At 36.3% G+C, this 23,324-nt stretch overlaps 2 protein-coding genes across 6 annotated transcripts in view; one reads left to right on the top strand and one right to left on the bottom strand.

The window, feature by feature from the left end:
• Positions 1-593: 593 nt before the first annotated feature.
• The window catches only part of LOC128868759 (putative polypeptide N-acetylgalactosaminyltransferase 9), a 363,662-nt gene continuing 340,931 nt past the window's right edge, over positions 594-23,324 (bottom strand). For all 5 annotated transcript variants that reach the window (XM_054111228.1, XM_054111227.1, XM_054111231.1 and 2 more), the window contains one exon: positions 594-695. In XM_054111228.1, the coding sequence (XP_053967203.1) occupies positions 654-695 (42 nt within the window). In that variant the 3' untranslated portion in view covers positions 594-653. The remainder of the gene's footprint in view (positions 696-23,324) is intronic.
• On the top strand, positions 16,159-22,326 carry LOC128868758 (imaginal disk growth factor 6). Its single transcript, XM_054111226.1, has 3 exons — positions 16,159-16,466; positions 20,571-21,146; positions 21,234-22,326. The coding sequence occupies exons 1-3, from the start codon at positions 16,337-16,339 to the stop codon at positions 21,884-21,886; spliced, it is 1,359 nt and encodes a 452-aa protein (XP_053967201.1). The 5' UTR covers positions 16,159-16,336; the 3' UTR covers positions 21,887-22,326.

The raw sequence follows: 23,324 nt of genomic DNA, 5'->3' as shown, positions 1-23,324 counted from the left end.
CGTTAATATAATCTAAATTCTATTGTTTCACATGCAAATGAAGTTCTTCCTGGTTCACTTTTACAGCCGTACGGTGTAATAATGCCAGCCTTGTAATTCAAAGAAGAATCTCGCTTACCAACTGAATCTCGCTTTGAACTGAATAGGCCATTGAAGAGTAAAGTATTTTCTAGATGAACAAAAACATACATAAAACATTCGATAAGTTCTCGTCATGACCATTCTCTTCTAGAGCGCATAAACTGAACAACGGCAGCATCCGATAAGGAGTCTTATAAGTATTCGATGCGGTTGGTGCTAGTCGAAGAAGCGGTAGACCTGCTTTGCATTAGAAAGATCAGGTGCCTTAGGATGTCTTGCACATGAGGAGGTCTTAGCATGAAAAGGAAACTGGTCAGACTGATACGCTTTTTTGAACCTGATCAAAACCGCTTAGGTAGTTACTGCTCGAATCAAAGGTTCTCATTGGGATATAAATCAAATTATGTAGCACTGATATTCAATTTAAAACACTGATATTCAATTTAAAAATAAATAAAATAAAATAAAATAAAAGAATATTAATATAAATTAATTATAGGTATGCATTTTGATAAAATTATGGCTGTTTAAAGCTCACCAAACTACCTGACTTGAATAACAAATAAGTTAAATCACCAAACGAGGCGCATATTTTCATGTAAAAGGGCACATACCTGAAAAGAGAGAGAAAATGCATTTAATAAAAAGTTACTTGTATTAAAAACTTTTTTAAAAAGTAATTATTATTATAATTTGCCCTCAATGTTTTACTACATCTAAGATAAGATAAGAAAAGACAGACTAAGATATTAGGGCATGAGAGTAACCGAGGGCACAGCGAACAAGAAGATTTTCCATATACCAACGATCTGAGGTTGAATACCCCAAAAAATTATTTTTTATTGTGAACTGATAAGCCTCTAAACTTCATTCAACAGCCACAGCAGCCACTTTAAGACTAATTGGTACACCACTTTTATTTATTTTTTTATTTTTATTTTTAAAACAAAAGCCATTTTACGGCAAATGGAAGCCATCATGGTATATGAAAAAAAAGTTAGCAAAATTGTAGAAAACAAAATACTAAACAATTCGTAAACAAAACCTAAACAAGCTTACACACAATAAAACAATATCCAAAATGCTGGCCAATATTGAATTTGATGGTGTTCCACATTGACTGATTGTCTGCTGTGTTTGCTTGAAACCAACATTCAACGAGCAATAATTGCCGCACACAATAAATGCGCATATATACATACAAACATATTTATATGTATTTACTTACATGCATACGTTTAAATGGCTAAGAGCAACATAAAACCACAACTAAAATTCCAAATAATTCAGTAGAATAACAATAAGCGCACGCAAAACTTTGACAGCCGGTCAAGTGGGTATTCGGCTATGTTCGCTGTACTCAATGCATTGGATGTGTATTTGTAGGAGAAAAAAGGAGAAAAAGAGCGAAAGCTAATGGTGAGAATTGTGGGAAGTTTTTTATGAATGTTGATATTTGCATATTTTTATTCATATATTTACGTCATTTGAATACAGGAGCCATCAAGTTAGTGTTTTTGATTTTTTTAGCTCGAGAGTTCGGGGCATATGGAAATTGGAAAATTGAAACTAATAAATATGTTGAGAAGCTTTCACACTTCCCTCTTGTTATTGTTTGTCGCGCAGCCATTGTGGTTGGATGGTGTTAATGGGTAATTTTTCTTCGATAACGCAGCTGAAATAGTGCGCGTACTGCGATATAGGGACATACAGGGTTGCCGCTATTCAACGGATTCATCTGGCAACCCTGAATCTTTTGACAGAGGCGTCAGATCGCTTAATGACATACCACGTTGGAAGCGTCAGTCCAAGCAGATTTTTACCATGGAACAGTACACGCCACGCGAGCGATCCCAAATTGTTGAAATTTACATTCAACAAAAGAAGTCAAAAGAAGAAGAACAAAATCATCATGTCCGATGAGGCTCATTTCTAATTGAAAATTCTCACGAAATTCAAGAGGTTCCTCTTTACGACGAAAAAGTCATTGTTTGATGCGGCGTTAGTGTGAAATCGATTATTGGGCCGTTTTTCTTCGAAAATGAAGATGGTCAAGCTGTTACCGTCGATCAGGAGTGTTATCGCGATATGATAACCACTTTTGTGATGCCAATTATTCGTCGAAAGCGTATGAGGCAGTTCTGGTTTCAACAAGACGGCGCTCCACCACACACAGCTCGCACCATAATCGATTTTTTGAAGAAATTGTTTCCTCGTCGTTTGATGTCGAAAAATGGCGATTTGACTGGCCACCGCGTTCGCCCGATTTAACGCCACCTGACTTCTTCTTGTGGGGATATTTAAAATCAAAGGTGTATATTAATAAGCCAAAGACCATAGAAGAGCTCAAGAACAACATCCGTGAGGAAATAGCCTCTATTCCAGCCGAAATGTTAGCTAAAACTATGGAAAATGCTGCAAAACGGACACAATACGCCGTACAGGCTCAAGGCGGCCATTTGAGGGACATCATATTCAAAAAGTGATGTTAACAAATCTACTTGAACCAAATAAAATGATTATTATCGTCAACATCAAAAAAATTGCGTTTTTCTTTGATTCAAAAAAAAAAACAACACATGGGTCCGTCGCATGTGGGCAACCCTGTATTAACAACTATTTCTCTCGGTATTTTATTGGTATGGATTTTTTGGATTTAGCCTGATATGCCGCACAGCAAATGAAAAAATAATTTTTTTTATGCAAAACTTCATGTGCATACAAATTTCACGGTATTCTGCAGCAATTTGACCGCTAAGATTGGCCGATTGAAAGCCTGTGAACTATTTCCTGCAAAGCAATCCCAAAAATATAGTTTAAGTGAATAAACTAGAAACAATTGAACCCTTGAAAGATAACATTTGACGCGAAATTGCCGTGATGGCGCTGCAATCAGGCTTTTATGTAATCGCAAATCTCATCGAAAGAATCGAAAATTGTAGGAGTGTGTGCGAGGGGCACTTGGTCATGATTTTTCGTGCATTAATTGATTACCCCATTTTAGATATGCCAATGAAAGGGTGATGAATATCAATTCAAAATACGAGTTAAATTTAAATTAGAAAAGAAACTCGAATTTGAAAGACCCTGCGCGTAGGTGTGCATATATAGTTTGTACATACACATTATCAAGGCGATAAATGCTGATACAACTCCACAAATCCTGTTGCTCATTATTACATATTTATTATGCGCCCATGCCAGTAGCCACTCGCTTACATAGACACTCGAATATGCGAGGTGTGATAACTTGTGCCGAGGGTTTTTTTTTCATAAAATAGCAGAAAATTGAGTTACGAGCAAAGTTTTATAAGCGGTCTTCACATTGGTCTCCTTCCACTCTACACAATGATTCCTATGTAGCTCACATAATTGGAAACTCACTTGAGCGATCAAATGACCCAATTATTTAATATAAGACATCGTCATCAATTCTTCCAAAACTTGATTAATAGTATTGCAGGCTTGAGTATAATAAGAAATATAGCAAAAAAATTAAAAAACAAATTTGCTAATTTGAGATTTTACAATGCTGAAAGTTGTGGTATAGAGTTTTTAAAGTGAAATATCTTCGTTTTTTTATATTTTATGATAAAATATATTTTTAAAACGTTTTCTTTATGCAAAAAATTCATACTTTTTTCTTCAAAATTTTTGGGAGAACTTTTTTTGTCATTTTTGAGAAATTCTCCGCTCAGGTTTTTTTCTTATGCGCATTAATACCTGCATGTATCACAAGGGGATACGCATACCCTCGAGCTAAATTTAAATACGTACTCCAGCGCGCAGCGAATGAATTGAAAAAATTAAAAATTTTTATTATAATTTTTTTTGTTCAAATTTCTTAATTTTTGGTTAAGTATAAAAAAAATTTTAATTTTCTACTTGTATCTTACTTTGTAATTTTACATTTTTTTTAATTTTTTTTAATTATTAAATTTTTTAAAATTCTTAATTTTTTTTTAATTTTAAATGTTGTTTTTCAGTTTAATATTTTTTTTTTTAATTTTCACTTTATTTCTTATTATACTCAAGGCTGCAAATTAATAATCAAAGCACTTGATTCACTTAAGATTTCTTAATTTTTGATTATTTTTTTTTAATTTTAAAATTTTTTAAAATTCTTAAATATTTGTAATTTTTAATTTCTAAATTTTTTAGAATTTTTAATTTTTTTTTAATTTTCCACTTTATTTCTTATTATACTTTTTTTATTTCTAAATTTGTAAAACTTCTTGATTTTTTTAATTTTTAATTTTATTTTAAAATTTTAAAATTTTTTATTTTTTTATTTAAAATATTTTAGATGCTCCTAATTTTTTTTAATTTTTAATTTGGTTTTTTAAATTTTTAAAATTTTTAATTTTTTGTGTTTTAATTTTTAAGGTTTCAAAATTTTTGTTTTAATTTTCCACTTTACTTCTTACTATACTCAAGCCTACTAATAACACAGTCCTGCGAGGGTGAGTTTCTAGAATGGCTGTACTTGTTTCTTGTAGTTTTTTATGCGCTGAAAACGAATCTGACCTTCAAAATGCTCCATCACGTCAGGATTTTTGGTCTATTGGCGTAACTGAAACTGTTAATTTCAAAATGTCATAACTTTTTTTCAAAAAATCGTACAATAATTTTAAAAAATGGGTTTTAAAGCTAAAGAGTTGTACTATGCAACCTTTTCTATCCCAAAAAAAATTATCAAAAATGGCTAAAATGGCCATTTTTTGACCTTTTAGGCTTCATTTACCAAAAATCCTGACGTGATGGAGCATTTTGAAGGTCAGATTCGTTTTCAGCGCATAAAAAACTACAAGAAACAAGTACAGCCATTCTAGAAACTGAAAAAAGTTAAATTTCGCAGGCCTGTGTAATTAATCCAAAATATTTCTTTCACTTGACATTTTTTAATTTTTAATTTTTTTTTTAATTTTTAAAAATTTTTTAATGTTCTTTTTAAGTTTTTAAATATTTTAAATTAAAATGTTGTTTTCTTAATTCTTAAGTCTTTTTTAATTTTATTTTTAATTTTAATTTTCCACTATATTTCTTATTATACTAAAGCCTGCAAATAAGTAATCCAAAATACTTCATTCACTTCAAATTTTTTAATTTTTTATTTTTTTTGACATTTTTTAATTTTTTTTAATTTAATTCTTTTTTTAATTTATATATTATATTATTTTTTTTTTTAATTTTTTTTTTAATTCTTTTTAATTTTTTTTTTTTATATTAATTTGTTTTTAATTTCCGCAATACTTCGTACTATACTCAAGCCTACAAATAAATAATCCTAAAAATACTTGATTCATCAGACACGCCGCACTTGGAATCATTCCCTTGGAAATCCTTCGACGTGAATTTTCTTTGGCCTCCTGTACGCAGCATTGATTACTTTCCTTGAGGAGAAATTCCATCTCGGGAACTAAGGAAGGTCACAGAAGGTCATAACCGCGTTATAAGGAGGTTGCGACAATAGCGGAATGCCTGATTTAAAAAAAATCTTGAATAATGAACATTAAATGAGCTGGCACGTTAGCGTGGTGCAAAATCCAGGCGGTCGGTTCAAATTCACGTTCTACATTAAAATTCTTACCCTTAGCAGGATGCTAACACAGAATTACTCACTCACCGTTCTTCGATAAAAATATATTCACGTCGATTGATATCGACATAAGTAAGTGGATATGAAAAAAAAAGATCTGCATTGCCTTTAGTCGCGACTTAGATACCCTTAGACTTAGACACGACTAGTAACTTTTCTTACAAGTCTTGCGATGATATTCAAATATTCAGTTAACATCTGCAGTGACTACCCGACTCGTCAAATTCTTCGCTCGCAGATCGATGTTTGCTCATTTTTTGTAATATAATTTCCCCTAAATAGTCTCGTTTCAGGCTGTCGTTGCTGGCAGACACATTTTGTGTCGGCATCTGCTCAATCTGTTGTTGTTTGGCAGGATACGCGATTGAGCCGCACGTGGAAATGATAAAAGATTTATTTTGAAAATGGTTACTCTTTAGTGAGAACGTGTGGACCAAAAAATCATTCCAGGGATGTGAGCACATTTTTACATGCAGGATTGGAAAAAATACAAATTTTGTATATGAGGCGACACTACCTCATACGACGTTTACCTGGTGGCAAGTTTTTTACAAAAGGTACAATATGACAATATTTAGTCAGAATTTTGCGCCGACTATGAAAATTCTAATCTTGAATATGTGAGTAATTCATTTAATTGAAAATTCATGTAATTAAAAAATTACTTTTTAAATTAGTTCACGGAAGCGAGCGTCTACTGTGCTTACATATGTTTGTTTATAAATGCAAAGAGGTGTGTGTACCTACGCTCGTTAGTTTGACTTCAAGTGAGTGCAATACGTAATGAGCTATATGCTGAGCTCTGCTTAAATTTGTTGCCGGCGGTGCTAAATAAGCAGAAATTTTCTGTAATTATGTCTACGCGAGTACATTTGCTTATTTAAGTAGCTGCCAAAGATGGCAATAATAGAGGCCGGTGTTACTGCCGATATTTCGGGATATGGTAAATTTTGAACAGATGTTTCAAAAGTAGCTATAAGTGTAGGAGGGTCCATCTAGTTTGAAACTGAATTAAACTGTACACTAACTAAAAACAAAAAAATTTAATATTTTTTAAGAGATTTATTTTTATTTATTTTTTAATGCACACAATGGAAAGTTTAATATTTTGATATCATTACGCGTAGTACTTATTCTCTTTTTGTATACGAATATATAGACATTTTTATGGATATGCCGATGATATCGGCAAAAATACCTGGCTGAACTTTTTCTCAATATCGAGAAAGGGAGAAGAAACCACATATGTACGGTATTATTACAGGACACAATCCATGGGGTCAGCATATGACCACCATTTGAATCATTGAGGACCCAATGTGCTTGTCGTGCTTGGAAGAGGCGGATAGCACTGAGCACTTTCTCTGTGAGTGTCCTGCCTTTGCTACAGCAAGGCTACGAGTTTTGGGTTCCGTGTCGTGAAAATGAGTAATATTCGTTCTTTAAAACTGGAGAATATGTACAGATTTGCCAAAGAATTTGGAAAATTCTCACAGGACTAACTACCTTTATCTTTGTTTGTATTCTTCCTTATCTTTTTCTCTGATACTTTTCTTCTTCCCTCCTTGAGCTCTTTCCCTCTTTCCACAGCTCTAAATACAATGGGCTATTTAGCCTGAGTGTTTTAGGAGTCATCAAATCTCTTGGAACTCCTTGGCTCGACCTGTTCAAATTTCAATTTCAAACCACATATGTTTCTGAAGATTTGACGCAAGGTGGAGAGAAGACAGCCAGAAGATGTGGTAATTGGTACTTACCGCTTCAAGAGCGTACTCTCGTTTGAGGACCTGGGCGTCACGATACGAACCGGCAATAGCTCACACGACACAGGATTGAGGCAGGAAATAGAGCATATTTCGCTCATACCACACTATTAAAATCTGAACTTCTTACGAGTTACGGCCACTTATTGCATGCGGCTGTGAATGTTGGACAATGACTTCTAAAGATGAATCGTGTCCGAAAAGTGATGCGAAGGGTGTTCAAGTCCCAAAGACGTCGATGGTTCGGTCACTTTATGCGCATAGAAACTCGTAGCGCCTAAAGCACGGGAATGTCCAAGACTAACATGGTTTTGAAGTTCTAATGGATCTGAGAACACTGGGTGTTAGAAACTGGAGAACTGTTACCAAGGATTGAGATGCATGGAAACAATTCGTGAACGAAGCTAAAGTTCATCTCGAGCTGCAAAGCTGCCTGATGATGAATTTTGTGATATCGAAACAAAAAAGTTAATTAAGCGTACAAAAGAATGATACAAATCCTGTCTATATGAAGGACTCTCCAGATTTTTTCTGCGGGGTATAAATGCATATACATTAGGGTGGTCCACAAAAAGCCCAACTACTGAGTTCTTGTAGCAATACCCTCAGAGCTGTTCCATATTCAAAAATATCTAAAATACACGCATTTGTTTATCATTGAAATCGGTTGATGATTAAAGATGCCGCAAAGCCCATGACTTAATGACTTGAACTCTGCTCTTCCTTGGTCTCAATTTTTGCATAAGCATCTTATTACTGATAGGTAGGTAGGTAAGATGGCAAGAGTACCACCCCAGGTACACTCCCAGTAGCACTGACGTGCCGTTTTGATACCATAATGTGGACCACCATCTGTGAAAAGATTTACGGAAGAGAAAAACTGTCTACAGCCATCCAGTGCTAATGATGTAGTGGAGGAGAGAAAAGGGATCTACGCTGGAGAATTTCTTCAAGTCATCCCCAAAGGGCACGCTAAGGAATCTCAAGCGCCTAGCTGCCAGAGTCGGACATTTACAGAAAAAGTGTTCCACAGTCTCTTTCTCTGCAGGATCCCCGCAGCTTTTGCAATAGGGGTTGTACGGGATTCCAAGCATTTCCGCATGAGTACCGATCACCCAGTGACCAGTGAACGCTGCAGTGAGTTTGGAAATTGAATGGCGGGAGATTCCCATCACCTTAAGCATTCTGTTTCTATCATATTGAGGCCATAGTTTTTTCGAAATAGCACACGATGAGACAGACCTCCATCTGTCTTGCGCTTTTTTTTAGAAAGAAATTGTGTAGTTTCCCTTTAACAACGGTCAAGGGGACACCGATGTCTGAGAAGGGGACAGCTGAAAGCGGTTCTGTTGACCCATTCCTGGCAAGCTCATCGGCAATTCAATTTCCCTCTCTATTCTTGTGAACAGGAACCCAGATAAGGGAAATGTTTCCTGCACATTCGAGACTTTGAGTTCCTCCTTACAGGAGTTCACCAGAAGAGAGCTGCAATACGGCGGCGACAGGGCCTTGATCGCAGCTTGACTGTCGGAAAAAATATTAATGTCCCACACAGCATTTTGCATGCTTGCAGGATCGCGAAGACCTCTGCTTGAAAAACGCTGCTTGTTTCTGGCAGTTTAGAGGAAACTGAAATATTGGCTGATTTAGAGTAAGCCCCCGCTCCCACTCCAGACTCCATCTAGGATCCGTCAGTGAAAACAGAGGTATTTATATCCGTACCGACTGTTCCTTCCGTTCCCTCTTTCCAATCTTGCCTGCACGGAAAGATAGCGCTAGCACAACCCTCAAAGCACAGTTTGCGGGTGGAGAGGTCAGTGCGAAGAACAGAGAAAGAAGGAAGGAGATCTGCTTCACGATGCTACAATGTCGTACAGGAAATTGTCTCCAAAGGTCAATCTCCTTCAATCTATTAGCACTCTGAGCAGCAATGGATTTAACCTGCAGATTGGCAAAATTGGCAGAACCACTAAGTTCTACATCCAAAGTACGACACGTGGCTTGAGAACCCATTTTTTGCCGAACATAGATTTACAGGCGTAGAAGGCTGTATTGGCCTTCTTAACTAGATTTTCTATGTGCAGCTTCCAGTGGAGCTTGAGGTCAAGTATTACACCAATATACTTGACTTCCGATGAGAGAGTAAGACACTGGTTGTTTAGTCTTGGAAGCTTAAACGGTGGAGGCTTGTATTTTCTGGTGAATAGCATCAACTCTGTTTTATCAGAGTTGACTCTGAGACTGCATCTACTGAGTGTAGCCAGTGCACCTTCCAAAATTTCAGCCATTACTGATGTTATTACTCATAACTTTTATTTAAGTTCCTGCCCAGTAAGAAACAAGAAACAGTGCTAAGTCAAATCTCGTCTGCGGGTTGTTTAAGCAAACATTTTATCTATGAATAAATGAAGAAATAACAAAGTTTCTCAAGTGTTTTGCTTGGGCAGAAGGTCACATTTTAGCAAATATAAATAAAAAAATATATATAAAATCGTTAAGAATTAATATTTTTCAATGGGCAAGCAGAATTTACATATTTTTAGTCCTAATAAAATTTTCTCTTTCCCTTTTCTTTTTTCTTGTTCAATATAAAAAATTTCTTCGAGTGTCCTAATAAATATTCAGGATTTCGACTTTTTGTGTACGACCCTAATAGACAAGTTCACAGACATACTATTAGAATGAACACATCGGACGTCTTCACTAATCAGTGGTTGGGGTCAAATATCAAAGTAATAAATGTTGACATACCGCGACGTTGGCGATATGGCTTTATCAGCAAAACGAAGTGGAGACGAAGGCGCGCAAACAGTGCGGCTCGCATACAAATTCTGACATATACATAAGCATATATTGACATAAATATGTGTATGTATACTGAGGACCACAAATGTCACTACATTAATTATATGTAGAGGCAAATGTAGGCCTTTGGAATCACACGAAATGCGATAATGCCTCTTCATATGGAAGATGAGCTTAATTAAAGACTTACAGAATACAGTGAATATGGGGATATGCATCTGTGCATGTGTATGTGTGTGTGTGTGTTTTAGTAAAATGAATAGTATACGGAAAAATATGTATGTATGGATGTAGGCGCTATATCGAATCAATAATAATATTTGTACCAATCGCCCATTTCCTATTTGAATTTATTGACTTTCGAAGCGATTGCCTCGCCTATTTAAACTAATAAAATTTATTTTTCATGCAATGAAAAAAAAACAATGTGTAATTTAGTAAGAAAAATAACTTGAGCGTTGCAGTTGTGTGGTTGCTTATTCATAGAAATTTCTTTAAAATCTCAATAAAAATATTTTTCAGCCAATAGAAACGGAGTTTGGCACGTACGTACTTACATATGTAGCGTCAAGTATTTGTGACCCATATCCCATAGCAAACAAATAAATAAAAAAATAAATAAATAATTGGCGCGTACACTTCTGTTAGGTGCTTGGCCGAGCTCCTCCTCCTATTTGTGGTGTGCGTCTTGATGTTGTTCCACAAATGGAGGGACCTACAGTTTCAAGCCGACTCCGAACGGCAAATATTTTTATGAGGAGCTTTTTCATGGCAGAAACACACTCGGAGGTTTGCCATTGCCTGCCGAGGGGCGACCGCTATTAGAAAAATGTTTTTATTAATTTTGCTTTCACCGAGATTCGAACCAACGACCTCTCTGTGAATACCGAATGGTAATCACGCACCAACCCATTCGGCTACGGCGGCCGCTTCATAGCAAACAAATATATTTAATAAATTAAATAAATACTTCACTTATATTTTAGAGCAAAAAGTGAAAACAAAAAGGAAAAGCAAAAGAGAAAGCAGAAAATACTTTTCATTTCTTTTATATAATTTTTATAATTTTTTTTTATATAATTTTTTTAGCTTCCTTAAGGTAATATATATATACGCATACAAAGCCAAGAGAATTGTCGCCACTAAATTATGCCGCGCCAAGAGAAAGCAGTCGCAAAAGAGGGAACTTGAACAACATGTGACAAGCGTGTCAAACAACAAACAAAAGACTTTCTGCCTCGTCTTAACATCTGTAAGGATAAAAACGGAGTTATATTATCTGAAGAAAGTAGCATTATCGAAAGTTGGAAAGAATTCTTTTCAGATCTATATAGCCCTGTTACAGCAAGCGCATCATCTCTCATAAACTTAATACCCGACAGCAATGCGGCGGAGCCGGAACCAACTTTGATGGAACTTGATAAAGCTCACATGAGTAACAATAAGGCTCCTGAGGAAGATGGCATTCACATAGAGCTGCTGAAGTACCTCGACGACAACGGACGTAAAGTTCTGCTTCACCTCTTTTTAAGAATAATGCACCGATGCAGCATTCCGGAAGCATGGCGCGTAGGGTTGGTAACTCCTATTCACAAAAAGGGAGACAAATGAAACTGTGAAAACTACCGTGGAATCACTCTCCTAAATTCCACATATAAAATCTTTTCTCGAATCCTTGCATACCGGCCAACTGCGGAAGCAGAAAAAATCTTGGGCGAATACCAAGGCGTATTTCGCCCAGGTCGATCAACAACAGATCAAATCCTTATGCTAAAGCAAAATCTTGAAAAATGCTATGAATGCAACTCAGACGTACACATCCTGTTCGTCGATTTCAAACAAGCCTTTGATAGTATTCTCCGAGACAAAATCCCAGAAGCGCTCTCCAACTTGGGTATCGGCGACAAACTTATTCTGCTGGTGATGGCAACACTAACTAACACCACCGAAAAAGTAGTTGTACAACAAGCAGTGTCAAAGCCTTTCGAAACACCCTGCGGCGTAAAACAAGGTGACGCGCTTTCCACATCTGTATTTAATCTCCTTCTTCACTATGCGATAAAAAACGAAGTGAAGTTTGGAAACCTTTTTAGTCGCTCAGGAATAACAATCGCGTACGTAGATGGCAAGGAACAAAAGATATTTCATTGAAACCTTCTGTAATATTGAATTTCGCGCAAAATTAGTAGGTCTTAGAATAAATGAAGGCAAAACTAAATATCTGAAGGTCTACCCCAGCGAAGAAAGACGAAGTCCTGAAAACATCCAAATCGGGACATTCACCTTGGAAGGTGTTCAACACTTCAAACATTTGGGAGTTTTAATAAAAAATGACAACAGCAGTTACGACATAATACAAGACAGAATAATGACAGCAAACAAAGCATATTACGAACACACAAAATTGCTGAAGTCCAAATTGCTCACACGTGAATCTAAACTCCGCCTCTACCAGTCAATAATACTAACGGTGCTGTCCTACGGCTGCGAGTGCTGGACATTGACAGGCAAAGACGAAAGTAGCTTAGGAGTTTTCGAACGAAAAGTACTCCGAAGGGTGTTTGGCCCCATACACTGCAACAATGGAACGTACCGAATATGCTCCAACGATGAGTTGCTAAACTTATGTCAGGGAGAAGACGTCTTGAAATACATTAAATCCCAAAGGCTTCGATGGTTAGGGCACACTGTGCGCATGGAAGGCAGCCGCCCCCAAACATCTTTTTTATCAACGAATTGTCTAATGACCCGAGCCCGAGGACGTCCAAGGTTAACCTGGCTTGACCAAGGCATAGCCGACCTGAAAAAGCTACGAGTTGGGAGCTGGAGATCTGTTGCTATGAACCGTGCAGATTGGAAGAGGATTGTGGATGAAGCTAAAGCTCACCCTGAGCTGTAATCGCTACTTAATAATGATGATGAAGGTAATATTATATATATACAGTTTGTCAAGAAAATAGTTTGACGTACGAAAATATTCAGCTTATGTCCACTTTCTTAAATGTTCAAAACAAAAAAAAAAACAACTAGAACCATCGCTTTTTATTGACTTTGGACAGCCTTTTAAAATTATTTCGTTAAATAAAATACAAAAACAAAACAAATGCTCCCTCAACTGTGAAGAATGTTTTCACTTTCGTCATTTTTTTTTTTTTTGTTTAGGTTTTGGTGGGTGAGGTAAGGTTCCAAATACCTTCACACTTACAGCCTCCGTCGTCTACTGCATCGAGTGGTGTGGACACTAAAACTATCTCCCTCCTTTTCTGGGAAGACTTCTCTCCCGGGGCTACTTTCTGCATTACATCGAGAGGTTCGAGAACGAGGTTCATGAAAAGAACCAGTTCTATTCACCCATGTCTGGGTGCACGATGCTTGTAGTCAGTTTCATGCAATAGGCTCGTCTTCTTATGTCTTTATCTGTGAGGCTTCGCTTTGCTGTATTGCCTCGAGGTCTATCTTTTTTCTCCATAATACGTCTTCAACGTTTTTTTTAACCACATTCCTCGCATACAAGCATCTTGCCGCTCACGTTGGTGGGCGCCATGTCGCCAATTGGAGCCCTCAGAGAATCTCTTTCCACGAGCCATCTGTCGCAATTAAAGAACATAGGTTCGGCGTCTTCGTTCTGTGCTTCACGGTGTATTCACCTGGGATCACAGACCTGACCCATGCGGTATAAGTAGTTTCGGAAATATTTATATGAGAGCCGAGAGGAACTGAGTCATGAAATAGCCCACTTCACCGAAGGCACTCGATTGATGGCACACTGGCTTTGCCAACGCTCCCTTCCGCGGCGTTAGTGGTGGCGTGTTTTTTCTTAGAATCCCGCGAATCCGCTCGTTCCCGGGTCATGAGATCGATAGGTATGTCCCCGCTGATCACAAAAACTGCTGCGCCTGAGACAGTGCGGTATGCTGAAGTAACGCCGCTGTTCGTTGTACAGCCTCTAGTGCTTTGCGCTTGGTTTTACAGTTTAGCGCATCTCCGCATGTTTTGCTGCCGTACGGGATTACGTTTGTGGTGGCCATGATCAACCTTCCTCAGTTTTGATTCTACCAGGACACCTATCCAAAGCATACCTCTCATATGGTTAGAATGTGGCTTCTTTATATTGCAGTTGAGTATTGGATGCATTAGCCCCAAGTTCGGATATTAATCCATTAGAAAATTTATGGGCACAGTTAAAGAAAATTTTACAAAAAAACACTCAAAAGTTCGCGAAAAGTTTAAAAACTCACTTTTAAGAGGGATGACACAAGAAATCTCAGGACTATAATGTTCAGAATTGTCTCATTCTATGAGAAGTAGACTTCGAAGTGTTACAGATATGCGGGGTACTCATACAAAGTGCTGATGCACATTTCATTTTTTTAAATACACTTTTACCACCTAAAGCAATTAACTGCAAATGTGAAAAGAGTTCTTGACAGCTGAACTTGCGGCTTGCTTGTTTTTGCTTTTTATTTGCGTCTTATTTTTAATTGGAGTGACTGCATTTTCTACTATTGGCGTATGAATTCTTTATATTAGTGAAATAAAACCAAAGGTTGAAAGAAACCCATGAAAAAGTGCATGGTTTCTTAAGGAAAATGTCTAAGTTTCACTAGATAAGTAGATGCCAAAACGTTTCCTTGCCGAACTTTATAAATGTTTAATCCCAGCAGGGATTGCTTGTGGGTACGAATGACAACAAATATAGGTTCGTCTACTTTTAAATCAAGAATGTATGGGTTCTGGCTAAAAAATATACTTTTAAGAAAAAGATTCCTTATAAGCCACTCTGGCATACTAAGTAATTAAAAAAGCATTAAAATGTATGGAGTAAATTTTAGGACGTATGCCTTTCAGACACGAACCCATGCGGCTACAGAGGCCGTCTAGTAAAAATTAATACAATAATTCAGTTAAACATTCATGCCAGAAAATCAAGTTACTAAATACCTCAAAGGAGATCTATGATAAACAAATTACATATAAAACTGTGCAATTCTAATCAGGACTTTAATAAACAACTCAGGGTTTTGCGATTCACAATAAAAAAAAATAAAAAAATAAGAACATGAGCTTACACATCATTTTAATTATGCCATCTGATGAGTATTTTTTGTATTTTGAAATGACGCCAATGCATAGTAGGTATTCATCTCCCGACCGCTGCCGCAAGGTGAGAGAGCAGCTCAGACTGCAACTGCTAATGACCAACGGCCTGTCGTTACTTTTAGCCTTCGTAAAAATATTTTACTATTTGCTTGCAGTATTATTTTCATATGAAATTTCGCAAAGCAAACCAATTACGATATTACTTTAAGCGAAGGCATAAGTACAACAATAAGTCATACATACACACATATGTACGATATGTACATGCAATGTGGCTTTATGTAAGTAAGTTTATCGTCATCTGCAAGCCTCTGAAATTTGAATAAACAGCCTGCGAGTGATGACGTGCCCAACTTTTCGCTAATTTATTGGACAAACAAAGTAACAAAGCCAAATCACAAGCCCAGCTTAAAAGTGATAAGCAAAACTTTAAAATAAAAACGAAAAATAACAAACCAAATAAAAATAACCAAAAAAATAATAACAACAAAATCAATATCATATGTAAATATGTATGCGCATACGTGGAATCTCAACAACATTTACATACTTAGCCGCAAAATGCGAAAAAGCACATCACAAAAAACCGAAAGCCTCCAACGCCTGCAACAACAGTAAAAATAGTAATAAACCAGAGATCGCGATCGAGACCGAGACTTTTCGATCACAACTACCGTTGCTGTGGACTGCATACTTGTTGTTGCTACTATCTTTATACATACATACATACTTACTTATGTATATATTTAGTTTTTTTATTATCGCTGGCGATTTGTTATTCCGTTTTCTATTTCAGTTGGCCTTCCAGCCTGCCTGCGCTCGTTTGTTGCGATCAGTTTCAGTTTGGACGAAGCTTAGTGAAGATCGCATCCCAGCGACTTCTTCTCACTTCTCAGCTGCGTTTGTGTGCTTGTGAGCGTCTAGTGCACTGTTTTAGTTTTTTTGATTTTTTTTCGTCATTGTTAGTGTTACGTGTAGGGCTTTGAAGATGAAAATCCTTTTGGCATTTTCACTTCTCATTGTTGCCACTTTGGCAAACAAAGTGGGCAATCAGGCACCGGCTGGACCTAAAAAACATATGGTTTGCTACTACGACTCATCGAGTTTCGTTAAAGAGGGTGAGTAACCGGTTTGAAAGTGTGTGGTTGAGTGCTAAGATTTTTTCCACATAATAATAGAGTTTTTACTCGCAAAAACGGTATTACGCAATAAGCTTTGGTGTTTATGGAAAAGTGCAGTTCTAAGTGATTAAATGAAATATTGTTTTAAATTGAAATAATTTGCAGAACGTTGAACGGGCAGCCGCTATATTTAGCTAATCAGTAAAACGGAGGCAAGTTTTTTATTGCAAAAAGAAAAAAAAAACGAAAAAACATACATGGCAATTAGAAAATGGGAAACACTTGCTCAGTACTTTACTTTGAGTGAGAAAAAGCACCGGGCACAAAAAACAACAAAGAAAGATTAACAAACAGCAGGCAATACAATTCGTCAAGCTAAGCGAGAGATAATGAAGATGAAGCGGTACTAATGAGTCCAGAGTTCTCAGAATTTCGCAACTAAATTATCGAATAAGTAGAAATGAATAAAAAAGTAATATTAAATAATGTAAAAATAACACAATATGGAAATAAATATAATTAATATAATTTATATATTGTAATAAAAATCAATAAATTAAGAGTAACATAAAATAAAATTAAATAGAGTAAAAAAATAAATTGAAAAAAAAAAAAAAAATTTAAATTAAATACTGGGAAAAATAACATAATACAAAATAAAATAATGGTATAATATATTAGAAAAATAATAAAACAAAAAAAAAAAAAAAACACAAATAAAATTAAATGGAATAATGGAAAAATAATATAATAAAAAAAAAAAAATTAAATATAACTAAAATAATCAAAAAAATTATAAAGGGTGGTTTAATTTCAAGGGCCAATGTTGAATGTGAACCACACCTAAACGTAAAGTTTTTTTCTGCATTTCATTTGACATTTTTCAATTTCAGACTAACCCATGGAAAGATATACAATCGACAAACGCGTTAAACTTATTATGAAAACGGGCGTTCAAATCAAAATGCATATCGCGCACTTCGTGAAGAAAATCATCTTCATTGATGAGGCACATTTTCACCTCAGTGGATTCGTCAATAAGCAGAATTGCCGCATTTGGGCGAATGATAATCCAAGAGTGATTGCCGAAAAACCAATGCACCCACAAAGAGTGACTGTTTGGTGCGGTTTATGGGCCGGCGGCATCATTGGGCCGTATTTTTTCCAAAATGAGTCCGGTCAGGCAGTTACTGTGAATAGTGTCCGCTATCGTGAGATGATACCGAACTTTTTATGGCCCGAATTGGAAGATTTGGATGTAGACGCAATGTGGTTTCAACAGGACGGTGCCACTTGTCACACAGCTAACGAAACAATGGCTCTTTTGCGCTAAAAATTTGATAGCCGAATAATCTCACGTCGCGGCGATGTCAATTGGCCGCCAAGATCATGTAATTTGACACCGTTGGACTTCTTTCTTTGGGGTTATTTGAAAGAAAAGGTGCATGTCAATAAGCCAGCAACAATTCAAGAGCTAAAGGATGAGCTAATTCGGCACATTAACGGCATAGAACCTCAATTATGACTCAGCGTCATCGTCATCGGATGGAGGTGTGCCGCCGAGGCCGCGGCGGCCATTTGGCCGATATTTTGTTTTACACGTAATTGAGCCATACCAATATTATCATAATAAAGAGAAATGACAATAATTTCCTAAAACATTGTATTTTATACAAAATCAACACCGGCTCTTGAAACTTAACCACCTTTATACAATAATAAAAATAAATATGATAAAATCAAGTAATATAAAATGAAATGAAATCTAAAAAATTTGAATAAAATAAAATAAAATAACACCAACGTAATAAAAAAATAAATAAAATTTAATCAAATGAAGTTAAATATAAAAAAAATAAAATTTTAGAAAATAAAGTAAAGTATAGTAGAAAATAATACACAAAACAAAATTAAATAAAGTAATGCAGAAATAAAATAATAAAAAACCAATAAAATAAATCAAAATAGCTCTAATAAAATACAGTAGGTTCTGTTTTTATGCGGCTTTTTTTTATGCGGTTTTGAAATAGTGCGGTTTTTTTTTTAAATTACAAAATGCATGTTGACCTATCGGGAATTGTACATATAAACAAGATTCTAAACCAGCTAAGCAAAAACTCATCACAGATTACATCAGAAATGCTGACCCTACAAGTATGGAACCGCCTGCATAACTATCTAGATCAGATAAATATAAATAAAATATTTTGTTTATGCGATTTTACTTAATTATTTCAGATTCATGCGGTCTATGGAACGTATCTGTAGTAATAATATGGGACTAGTGCCCTTTTTTATGCGATTTTATTACATTATTTCCGATTTATGCGGTTTTAGCATTTGAAACGTATCTATAGTTTTACTATAGAACTAGTAGCTTTTTTTATGCTGTTTTTTTTATGCTGTTTCTTGCGGAACGTATCTACCGCATAAAAACAGAACCTACTGTAATATAAAATACATAGTGTAAAATAATGTAAAACGAAGAACACAAAAAACAAATAAAAAAATTGAGAAATTTAATGGATATGGGAATAAATGTCCGTCTTTTCTTAGCCAAAGTTACGAATTATTTACACAATTAAAGAATATTAAGTGAAGTATGTACCATTGGAGGCTACAACTTCACTCCATCTTTCAGGCAGTATACGGATTCCACTGACGAAAAACTCGAGTTCTTTTGACTTGATCCATACATTGAGCCAGTTTGCGATGCTCTCGTAAGAAGTGAACCGCTCTCCAATAAGGGCTGGCTGCGTTAAACGGAATAGATGGTAATTCGTAGATGCAGAAGAAGAATACGGCGGGTGGGACAAGATTTCCCAATTCAGTCCCTCTAAATATTTCTGGACCGATTTAGCAACGTGTTGAAGTTATCATGCAGCTAAATCTGTTTATCATATCTACCGACCCAGTCTGGCCGCTTTTCTTTAAGAGCTCGATGCAAACGCATTAGCTGCAGTCGGTCAATCTAGCCAGTGATGGTTTCAGATGGTTTAAGGTGCTCATAATAGATTACACCCTTCTGATCCCACCAGACGGGCAACATAACCTTTGATGCATGAATATTTTATTTCGCTGCCGATGGCCCTGCTTTACCTAGCTTGACGCTTAGGGTTATCATAACCGATCCATTTTTCCATTTCTCATCGCCTGTGACAATGCGATGCAGAAAACCTTTTCTTTTCTGCCGTTCAAGACGCATCTCACACGTCACCAAACGTCTCTCGTTATCCCTCTCCTTCAATTTATGTGGCACCCAGTTACCTGTTTTCTGGACCTTTCCTATCGCGTGCAAACGTTTACCGATGGTTGATCTGTCAACATCCAACCCTTTAGACATATCATCAAGGGTTCAACGTATGGTTTCATCCAGTAATTGTTGTAGTTGAGTATCTTAGAATTTGTTCGGTGCGTCTTCGCGATCTTTATCACTCACGTCGAAATTGCCACTTTAGAAGCGTCAAAACCACTCTTCATAAGTTGTATTTGACGGAGCCTGATTACCGTAAATATTGATCAATATATGACACGCTTCAGCTGCACTTTGCTTTAAAAGGTAGTGATGAAAGATGATTTCCAGCAAATGCTGTTTTTTCCGGACGAACATATACATTTTTGACGTCAGATAAAAAAGCATCTTTATGCTTCAAACGAATGTCAACTACTGCGATCGAGATCTCAGCAATGAGACCGGAAACTTATTCCCATGTCCAACAAATAAATGTAATTTTATTTTGTTTGAGGAAAAAGAAATCCATTATATTTCCGTAAACTTTTTGCGCAAATGATTTAAAACTGTTTTATGGTCGATCTTTAGTTCCTGGGGGATGCTGCGGCTAGTATAATTCCGGTTAACTTCGATTATTTCTGTGATTTTATCGACATTTCCTATAACATTAAAAATACCTGAACGGAATCTAGGAAACGAAACTTGCACGTAATTAACTGTTACAGTACGGCACCATAAGTAATTAATTTTTGCTCAAATTCCAACTAAAATTTATATTCCCATTTTACTCTCATACCAACATTCTTTCAAAAACAAACTGTTATTTCAATGCACCCCCTCTAAACTTCTTTCTCCCTCTTCCCTTTCAGGACTCGGCAAACTAATAATTGACGATCTTGAACCGGCCTTGCAGTTCTGTGACTACCTCGTCTACGGTTATGCAGGCATTGAACGTGACTCCCACAAAGCGGTCTCGCTCAATCAGAACTTAGACTTGGATTTGGGCAAGGGTCTCTACCGCACTGTTACTCGTCTAAAGCGCAAATATCCCACATTGAAGGTGTTGCTCGGCTTGGGCGGTGATAAGGATATTGAGACCAGCGAAGATGCCAAAGATTTACCCAACAAGTATTTGGAATTACTTGAAAATCCAGCTGGACGCGCGCGTTTCATCAACACTGTCTATGCCTTGGTGAAGACCTATGGTTTCGATGGGCTCGACATTGCCTGGCAATTCCCGAAAAATAAGCCCAAGAAGGTACACAGCGGTATTGGTAGCTTGTGGAAGGGTTTCAAGAAGGTCTTCAGTGGTGATCATATTGTTGACGAGAAATCTGAAGAGCATAAGGAACAGTTCACTGCATTGCTGCGAGATGTCAAGAATGAACTCCGCCCAGATAATCTACTCTTGTCGGCAACAGTGTTGCCCAATGTGAACTCGTCGTGTAAGTGTGTGATCCAAGGGGTGGGGGTTAAGAGAAATTGGTGAGTGTAGTAGCGCAAATGTCTCATCTTCTTTTTATCTTCCATAGTATTCTACGACGTGCCGGCTATTGTGAACTATCTGGATTTCGTAAACTTGGCTGTCTTCGATTTCTACACACCCGAGCGCAATCCCGAATTGGCCGATCTGCCCGCATCGCTGTATGAATTACCCGAGCGTAATCCACAATTTAATGTCAACTATCAAGTGCAATATTGGCTACGTAATAACTGTCCCGCCTCTAAATTGAATGTGGGTGTGCCGGCTTACGGACGCGTTTGGAAGATGACTGACGATTCCGGCGAGACTGGTGTGCCACCTGTGGCCAGTGTTGAGAATGAGGCGCCTGCCGGGCCCAATACACAAATCAAAGGTCTCTACAGCTGGCCTGAAGTGTGTGCGTTGTTGCCGAATACCAACAATGCTTATGGCAAAGGTGCCAACTTAGCATTGACCAAGGTAACCGATCCAACTAGACGTGCTGGCAACTATGCCTACCGCTCGGATGAGAAGAGCAGCGGCCATGGTTTGTGGGTGGCCTATGATGATCCAGACATCGCGGCAGAGAAGGCAGGCTATGTGCGCCAATTCAATTTGGGTGGCGTGGCGCTATTTGATTTGTCCTTCGACGATTTCCGTGGTTCCTGTACAGGCGATAAATACCCTGTGCTGCGTGCCATTAAGTACCGCTTGGTGAACTAAACCAGCTGTAAGCCGAGTCGGACTAAAGCCTATGCAATGTAATGCTGACTTATTGATTCTTTCTATTCGAGACACTTATTGACTAAATGATATTTTTGTAGAAATGATTTTATGACTATTGCTTTCAAAAGAGAATTCGAGAAAGGTATACATATAAATACATATATACATACATATTTGAGTTATTAGTTTTTAAACTGGGCTTTAAATGTTTAAAGAAAATCCTTCGCATGATAAATTTATTATACTAGAAAATAGAATTAGAAAAGGTCTGGCCACATTCACTAATATTGTTAAGATGATTAAAATTATTACTTTTTTCTTATATTTTCGGGTATAACTTTGAAATTATATGATTTTTTTTTTAATGTTACGAATTTAGGTCTTAAGTTCGTCATTTATTGGAGAAGACGTTTCGTTTACTGTGTCTTGATTTGATATATCTACTGATGATTTGATAATGAATTCCGCATTAATAAAACTCATTTCAAAGAAATACAAAACAAAAAGGTGTTTTATTTTTTTGGAGACTTTTGAGTACCATTCCTAAATTTCTACATATGTAGAAAAATCCTTAAAAGAGGATCACGCAAGTACTCTCTTTCTATTAGACTGTTGCCACCTATTTCTAAGCCAAAACTAGTAAATTATTAAGAAGCCAAAACAAAACCTACAATGAGGTGTCTACGAAAATAAGCAACTATTTTGGTAGAGTTGCCACCTAATTTTAATGCGCATAAATGAACGTGTGACATAAGCTTGGAATATTATTTCATATGCAAGTATTAACGCAAGATGGGTAAACAAACTTAGCAAACAAATATTTTTGAGTGGCGTTACCACTTAATTTTAATTTAAACTTAAAAAATTTTTAGGAAATTAAATTAAATATTAAAAAAAATATGGGTATGAAAAAAAGTTTTTAAAAGATTGATTGATTGATTGAAATACAATAAAAAGTAATTGTAAAACTGGATTAAATACTAGAATATGTGCCCAAGAGAATGAAGAATACTGATTTAAAAATATTTTCTGGAGTAGCGTTGCCACTTAACGTTTAATGAAAAAATGAATATGAATTAGAAAACAGAATTAAATTTTATGTGGAATATGGCTGTGAAAAGAAAAGTATTTTAGAAAGCTTTAAGTAAACAAAAAAAAAGAGTTTAATGGAGTTGCCACCTAGTTTTTAATAGATATATCGAAATTAATTTTAAAAGCGCATTAGATATTAGGATATGTGTCCAAACGAACGAAGAATACTTCATTAAAAATATGTTCTGGAGTAGCGTTGCCACTTAACGTTTAATGGAAAAATGAATATGAATTAGAAAACCGAATGAAATATTATGTGGAATATGGATATGAAAATAAAAGTATTTAAGAAAGATTTAATAATAAAAAAAAAATGTAATGGAGTTGCCACCTAATTTTTAAT

This window comes from Anastrepha ludens, chromosome 6 (genome assembly GCF_028408465.1).
Source record: "Anastrepha ludens isolate Willacy chromosome 6, idAnaLude1.1, whole genome shotgun sequence".
In the NCBI taxonomy this organism is placed as follows: Eukaryota; Metazoa; Arthropoda; class Insecta; order Diptera; family Tephritidae; genus Anastrepha; species Anastrepha ludens.
This window is presented reverse-complemented; position numbering and strand designations above follow the sequence as displayed.

Excerpts from the sequence above, each read along its gene's own strand:
- LOC128868758 (XM_054111226.1), top strand. The coding sequence starts at position 16,337 with ATGAAAATCCTTTTGGCATTTTCACTTCTCATTGTTGCCACTTTGGCA. Across the intron at positions 16,467-20,570 it reads ATCGAGTTTCGTTAAAGAGG|GACTCGGCAAACTAATAATT; the intron begins GTGAGTAACCGG and ends CTTCCCTTTCAG. Across the intron at positions 21,147-21,233 it reads GCCCAATGTGAACTCGTCGT|TATTCTACGACGTGCCGGCT; the intron begins GTAAGTGTGTGA and ends TATCTTCCATAG.